Source organism: Electrophorus electricus, chromosome 2, assembly GCF_013358815.1.
Source record: "Electrophorus electricus isolate fEleEle1 chromosome 2, fEleEle1.pri, whole genome shotgun sequence".
NCBI classification, from domain to species: Eukaryota; Metazoa; Chordata; class Actinopteri; order Gymnotiformes; family Gymnotidae; genus Electrophorus; species Electrophorus electricus.
The window spans coordinates 2,893,896-2,902,089 of NC_049536.1; the positions used below are offsets into that span (position 1 = coordinate 2,893,896).

Genomic DNA, 8,194 nt, shown 5'->3' on the forward strand with positions numbered 1-8,194 from the left:
TTGGATGTGTACTCTGCTGTGATTAGTTTGAGTATGTGTGTACGTGTGTGAGTGTATGCAATATAACAACTCTGATGTAGCAGTAATTACTCCACCCTATCATAATTTGTATGGTGCTAGGAAGAAAAAGAAGGGGGAAAAAAATGATAGGTATTTCCACGCCCTCTGCAGAATGTCGTAACAGGACCGTGACCTTCAATGAACGAAGCTTTTACTTGAGAAGAGGTTCCTGCCATGAAGAATGTGAGGAATCCCAGCGCTGATGGCTCTGATACAGTGACTACGCAAGCTGCTCCGAGCTCTTGAGGCTGCCGCGAATGGAATGTGCTCTGCGTTCTTAGGGCCCTGTCTCAAGGGCTAATCTAGCAGCCCAGATTCCGTCAGCAGTGAGACCCTTTCTGTTTTTGTCAGCTCTCTCAGCCTAACACCTCGTTGGCTGTGGGCTCTGGCAGCAGGACTGATGCTGCTTTAGTCTGGCATTTCAGAGCCTGCAGGCAGGTGAATACTCCCCATAGCTACCTGTCCCTGTATATTTTCAAGATCCGACTGGAATGGCATTATGATGCCTTGTAGTCCTTGAGCAGAGATAACATCCAAAAAGAGAGGCTTCATAGGAGATACCATAGAGGGCTCTAAACCAGGGCTTGAAAAGTGCCTTACGGAGGATGCTACTGAAGCAGTGCTTTAACAAGCAAGCTCTTCAGGAGTTTGAAATTCTGAAGAGCTTTAAAAAAAGACAAGAAAAAAGCCCTGCTACCCTGTAGCATTAATTATTAATTCTGCTTTTCTTAGCTCAGTGTTACAGTCCAGCAAATAGCTTCATGTTAGGATAGAGCAAAAAACTACAGTAATGGGAGCTTTCTCTGCTAGACAAATATACAGATATGAAAGAAGCTCTTGAACAAGACATAATGTGTGTCTTTTTACAGAGCTATGGATTAATATTTGTTCGACTAACAACACGAGACCTTGCCAAGTCTGTCGCTCGCACAAGTGGCTTAAAAATTCCATCTGAATAATGTAAAGTTTCAGATATCCCCGATTTAAAAATTAAATGGCGAGCAAAATGTCAGATGGAGCCCTCCAGTCCAGAGGCGTGACTGAGCAGCCGCCCTTCCACCCGATACATCCTGTGTCCCATTCCTAGAGGCCTCACTGCCTGTGCCAGCTGGCCCTGCAGAAAGCTGCTCCTCTGTTCTGCAGTGGCCCAGCACCCCTGGCAGTCTCCCTCTAGAGCCCTGCGGCTCTTGTGTGGGGCTCGTCCTTTAATGTCCTGCAGCGGAAACGGCCATTTCAGGGAACTAAACGAGCTTTGTGCCTCTGAAGTCAGTATTCTGCTTGTCTCTGAATTAGATGTGTTAAAATGATAACTGTCATATGCTAGACGTAATGCCTTGAGACGCTTTAGAGAACTACAGTTTCTCTAATAATCCATAGGTACATAATGAGCTGTAGATTATGAGGTAGATGTTTGGCTGTTATTAATAAAGGAGGAAGATCTCACATCTGAACTTAAGCAATTTCCAGTACATTTATTATTTTCTATCATAGAGGACAAGTGAATATATTTTGACCTACTGAGTTACACAGAATAGAAAATACAATAATGAATGCATAGTTTGTTGAAATTAAAATATTTCAAATGTCCAGAACCCAGAAGGTTGGTCAATTTGGGGGTAACTATCAGCCAGTTGATGTCTTGGAGACATCATGCCTTGAGATAGTATTTTTAATCCTTTTACAGCATGTAGTCTTCCCCACAGAAGCAGCATGCAGCCTGAGATCTTGGTGACTGCTGTTAGCAGTGTGAGGCAAGGTTAGTTTATTCTAACTGGAGAGTCAGTTTAAATCAGAGGAAAGCAGTTCAAATGTAATATTTGCAGAGTGATATTATTGTTCAATCTTATTAGGTTAACTTCTCTAATTAATGTTTAGTGTTAATTTTAGCATCTTTATTTTTAGTTTCATTACTGGTTCTGACCAGCATGGTTTCAAGAATAGCCTGGATTCGAAAAGAGTGCTAAAATCCTTCCTATTATAGCTGCTGCATATTGGGTCTCTGATTTTTCCTGTTAGCAACAATGTTGACAGCATTTCCACAAAATAGGTATGGCAAGGAGATATCTTTTCTGTTGGATTTAATGCATTGTTACCCAGTTAAATTGATATGGCTTAATGGTTCAACTTGTATTTAAACTATGTTTTGGCTCAATGAGGCAACGGATCTAGGATAGCGTTTCCTCATTCTAGTGTTTCTTATGTTTCTTTGTTCGGGATCATCTCCAGTGATACGAATGATTTCAACAGGTGACATACTGTGTACTGTGTACTTTCATAGGAACAAAGCACAACGCGTGTCATATATTACAATTAAAGCAATTGTTTACAGGTAAAACAACCGTTACTGAGACTCATGCTGAATAGAAAACTGAAGCATTTAATTATTGCCTTGTTTCATTTAGAGTAAATATATGACCGATAAAATATTAGATTGTATTTATACATTATATGTAGTACATCTTTAGAAACATGTTTTAATCATTGGGAAATTCACTGCAATTTTGGAGCAAAGTTAAGAATTTTAACTGATGTACAGTTCCATTATTAAATAGCATAATGTAATACTACTGAAATATCAAATCTTAAAAACAGACCAAAATAGTATTACCAATAGAGTATTCTCTGAGCTTTCTAAGAATAGGAAGATGAGGCCTTCAACTGTTCTGCATAAAGTCAATAAATACTGACATTTCCTGTCACAGCAAAAGGGCACCATGTTATGATTTATTGGCTATGACTGACATGAATGAATAAGACCAACTGATTACCTTCACAGCCCCACTAGAGCTGCATTTGGCAGCTACCGCAGGCTTATTCAAGCTTGCGACTTACTAAAAGGTCTAAATCAAGTTTCTACTCATTAGTTAAATCACAGTTGAGCAGATTCTTTGAATACACTTCTCTCCCTATGCCTCTGTTGACGTTGGGTCCAGGGGCTAACTCTCACTGACAGGGCTGAGCCCCTGGCCATGGTGGTGGCCCTCTTGACCTTTCAGAGTGTCAGTGCTCCTCATTCCCACTACATTGTTTGCCAATGATTGCGCCAGCTTGTGCATGACATTAGCACCATTTGTTCTTTTTCCCACGGTGCAGCAGCATTTGGCCCAGACTCTGCACAGCAGGCTTATCTGAACAATGCTTCAAACAGCGGCATGGGCTCATCAGCTCTGCATTCCCAGGGCCACAGGACAACACACACGTTTATGAGCGCGAGGACAAACGTAAGACACAGTGAGTCTTAAGGAGCTATATATAGGCAACCAAAACAATTGGAGAGTAGAGGACTTGCCAGAGATAGGCTGCTGACATGCGTGGAGGCCTGGCAGAGAGTTATCAGATAACAGCTGTGAGGCTTGACGTGGCATTGTCAGACGCCTCTGCTTTCACTTGCCTCTCCGCTCATCATTATGATAACTATCTCACACCCATGTGCTGTTTGCATTATTGTCATTTACATGGCACCACTGATTCTTCCTATTCATTGCTGTGTAGCAGACTGTGGGAATGTAATAAACTCTCTCTGTGTGTGTGTGTGTGTGTGTGTGTGTGTGTATATATTATATATATATATATACTAACTCAGAGGATTTAGAAATCCTCTTATGGTGCTTGGGTACTTAGTGAAGCAGAACTGATTCTTCTATGAAGTATGAAGCCCAACATTTTCATACTTAATTTATGTTATGTTAATTTATGTATAAAAGACATGTGAGGTAGGCTGTATGTGAACTCCTTCAAGATATGTAATATAAGATTTCTACAGCATATTTAGGAATGCCTCATTAGGCTATGAAAGGACATGAGGGATTTTCACCCAAAGCCTGAGTAGCTTGGTCTAGTGATTTCTGGACTTCCAAGGTGGACCACTTGTGTATGTTGTCCATCCAGGTCTTCCTTTACGCTCCTCTACATCTGCTGCCTTCCAGGGTGCTTTGCAGGATTCTACTGACAATGAATCTTGGCATGTGACATGGTTATATCATGCCAGCTCATATCATGTGAATGCTGAAGTGTATTAAGTGTATTGTTGTTTGTATTACTATTACATAAAGTTTACTCATTGCTGTGCATAAGTGTGTAGCCCAACAAATGAATCATTAACATTACTAGCATTCCACTGGTATAGGAAGCCAGTATTGCTGTATGGCAGGTTTCTGATGTGTAGTGGACCCTCCACGTTTTAACTGTGCAAAAGTCTGAAACAATCCTTTATTTTATTTTATTTAAAAGTGGTACAGATTAATAAATTATATAATTATATAATATATAATATAATAAAAACAGGAAATTTGTATTTCACAGAATTACACAGCCTCTAACACTAATTGTTAGTGATGAAATCTATCAGTATTTAATTAATCTTTACTTTGTTGTATCCTACTGCCACTTTAAATCTTCATTCCAGTTCTAAAGCCTATTTCAGTTACAAAGTGTAGTTCAGACGGATGTTCTTAAGGGTGTCACTGATTGTTACCCTTCAGAGGGGTCCTTACATGCTCACAAGCAAATACCCAAACATTCCCCAAACGTTAACTGACCTGCAAATGTCTTTTTCATGTGCATATAAATGGCCAAATGCAGATATTTCTGATGTGATTAGATATAAAATAGACAACCCAGTTGCATGAGAAAATAAAACCAGCTGGAAGGGTGGACTGTGACTTTTGCACAGCACTTTAAGTCCATTTTTGTAAAAGAGGAATTATATTTTCCCCTCCACAAGCCTTACGAGCCCACAGCATGGCTGTTTCACCCTGTAATGTCATAATGTCTTCAAACTTTTCCAAACCAATGAAGCTCCTTGTAGTGTCTGGGGCTGGATCACAGAGGAGTGACTGCACCGCCACACAAGCTAAATCTGAGCTTAGGAGACATGTCCAGGCATGACAACCGAAATCAATGCTGCAGCCAGATGGGGCAAGGCCCCTGGTGCATTTTATGAAGTCACACTGACTTTTATTTAGAGTCATTAATGTTTCATTCTTCATTTTGAAGACTACAGAAGTATTTCCCTCTACTGCCAAAACAGTGTTTATTTAGCAATTAAACAGTGCATACATCTTCTCAACTAAACCAGAAACCATGTCAACATACTTTTTCTGATTAACTCAAAGCAGTGCTTAGTCTCCTGAGTTTCCTTCACAAAACCTTGTTATGACTGTTCTCATACAATGAGGCCACCATTAGGAATTTACTGTTCTCAAAATACACCCACTGATTCACAGGATTCAGAGAGAAATGAACTCATAAAAGACCCCCAAAAAAGTGCCAAAAATTATGCTGATTTTGATTCTGCATTTAGTGCTTGATAAAAACATTTGTCCCACCTCTTATGATTTGTAGGGCTGAGAAGACTGGACCTGTAACGGCACAGTCAAGCACTATCTACCAGGATCAGGAACAAGTAGTTGCACTTGGCAGGGCTCCTCCCAGCAGGGCAGGGACGCCTTGGGTTAGGCTGACTCACAGCACAGACATGATTCTCTGCCTCTGTTTTTCCCCCAGATAACACCCCCTCACACCACCCTGGTAACCACAATACAACTCACTAATACAACAGAAAAAGAGCAAAGGTCTCTAAATTACATCTCATAAGAAAAGAAAAGAAAAAAACCTTAACATGCCCTGTGTAGGTGGATATTGGCCTTGATTGCATAATTAGTCATCAAAAAAAAAAAAAAAAATCCCAGTTTTGCTTATAACATAACTTGAAAGAAAACCTTAACTATCCGATAGCACTTGAAGCAAAGTCTTGGAGCAATGTCTTTGTTAAATCATTGTAAAATCATCACGATTCAGCTGTAATGACCTTTTTCCAATAATGCACACGTGTGTTTGGCTGTCTCTCATCTCCTATGTGTAACCAGATCTAGTCTCACTACCTCTTGTTTAAGTGTGGGACAAAATGGACTAGTGACTAAAGACATAACTACAGTAATTATTATGCTCCCACACCCCCTCTTCACTGGGGCAAAGACAAATATTGTCCCACCCATACCTGTGTATGACGTGTTTTTAATCACTAACTAGAACTTAAAAAATTATTTAATTATATTATTTAAATGAATTAACCACCAATTAATTTAATAATTTGAAGAGTCTAAGGAAATTAAGGATTACAAAGTCAATCAATCAATTAGACTATCTATCTATCTATCTATCTATCTATCTATCTATCTATCTATCTATCTATCTATCTATCTATCGATACAGTCAGACTTCAGACAATAACCAAGAAATTGTACAAAGTTTTGTAAAAACAAAGAAACAAACAGCTGAAAAAACTTTTAGAACATCAAGGACTTGCAACACTGAAGGGATGATGGTCCTGAAATGATTCAGGTCCTTACTCACAGTTAGATATGGGAGACCCTTTACTACTGACACCCAGCACACAGCCTAGAGTACAGCTTTAATTAGTCTAGTTAGGGTTTAGCCTTAGTGGAACCTTATCAGTCAACATTCAGAAGGCAGCACAGAAGGTGTATAACTTATTTATGGTCAACATCACTACCTGTTTAGAATTCGTTTATTCCGTTTGTATAAAAGACCACCGTTTAGTGGGACATTAACAGAAAGTCGCCCTGTTGGTGCTTACAATGCCAGTTTTAAGGATCAAAGGCCTAAAGATACACTGCTGTACTCTGTGCCAGACTTCCGCCCACAGCTCGCCAGCGACTCACTCGAGCAACTGTTAAAGCCCATCGAGAGTCCATGACGTGCAGTAGGGCGGGCGGGCAAACGCGCTATAAAACGCGGCCCGGCTCATTCATTCCCATTGCCGTGCTGGAGTCCTGCGCGTACACGAGGAAGCTCCGTTGCCGGGGACTTCGGAAGACTCTACGGGAAGCCTCTGGACGATCCCATTTAGGAGTTTTTGGAAGCAACGCAGTCGCCATTACTAAAATCATGAAAATGTCTCCGCCCGAGATTTCGAATATTCTGAAGGAGGGGGAGCTGGAGAAGAGAAGCGACAATCTCCTCCAGTTCTGGAAGAGAAAGACGTGCGTGCTCACGACGGACAGCTTGAACATCTACGCCGACAACCAGAAAAAGACCAAAAGCAAGGAGCTTAAACTCCAGTCTATTAAGAAGGTGGACTGTGTGGAGCGCACCGGCAAATTCGTCTACTTCACGATCGTCACCACGGACAATAAGGAGATCGACTTCCGCTGCTCGAGCGAGGACCACTGTTGGAACGCCGTCATTACAATGGCTCTGATCGACTTCCAGAACAGGAAAGCCATTCAGGACTTTAAGACGCGGCAAGACACGGAGGACACGACCCTGGGACAGCAAGATATGCGCATGGCCAGAGCGCCTTGAGGACTTGAGCTCGGCAGCATAGCACGGTGAGTCGCATGATGGAAAACGCCGACCCTTCCGTTAAGCTCGCCGGCAATTCACACGCTCCATCTCCATCGTTGAGCATGGATATCATGTTCGAGCTGTTTCGTAGAATATGCCGAATGCAGGGAATTGTTCAATAATATGTCCTAGAATATTGTTGCGGGCATGCGTTTTAGTTTTCTCTTCTTTTGTAGATATATGTAGAGAAATGGACCCAGAAGAAAGCTTGGACCAAAAGAGGGGACGTTTCAGCCTGTGTCAGAGGGGCGACTGGAGGGAGGCGAAATCCTCACGCTGTTCCCTGGAGCTGTTTTGGAAACACAGAAATAATTTTAGCAGGCAAAACAGACACTCAAGACTGAACCCTTGAACTTTCAAAGTGCTTTGATATGAGGGACACTTTTCAGTGTAAATTTGACTATTTATTTGTTACAAGGAATATTGCATTATATGCAAAGTTGTTTGTCCTAAGTTATTTACATGTGCTATTTTGCTATGTATTTATTTAAATAAATTTTCAAAAAGGAGAAATACACATTTTATTCGACTGCATGTTATTCTGGAAATTTTTATAATGTACCTGAAATATATGAATGGTAAAAAAAAAAGAAATCCAATTTAGTGTTTGGATACACGTCAGAGTAATATACAAAATAAATTAAAAGTCCAGCTTGAAATAAGTTGATTTCACTTTATCTATGAACTGCCAACAACGCCCAGTTAACCTTGACTCATGGAATGTGCTACATAAAAGGCTTTGGAAAGTCCCTTCACGTTGCCCTTG

The 8,194-nt window shown here is 40.8% G+C and overlaps 1 protein-coding gene across 1 annotated transcript; it reads left to right on the forward strand.

Annotated features, from left to right (window-relative positions):
- Window positions 1-6,759: 6,759 nt before the first annotated feature.
- Window positions 6,760-7,945, forward strand: phlda2 (pleckstrin homology-like domain, family A, member 2). Its single transcript, XM_027015212.2, has 2 exons — window positions 6,760-7,412; window positions 7,605-7,945. The coding sequence occupies exon 1, from the start codon at window positions 6,775-6,777 to the stop codon at window positions 7,384-7,386; it is 612 nt and encodes a 203-aa protein (XP_026871013.1). The 5' UTR covers window positions 6,760-6,774; the 3' UTR covers window positions 7,387-7,412; window positions 7,605-7,945.
- Window positions 7,946-8,194: the final 249 nt, after the last annotated feature.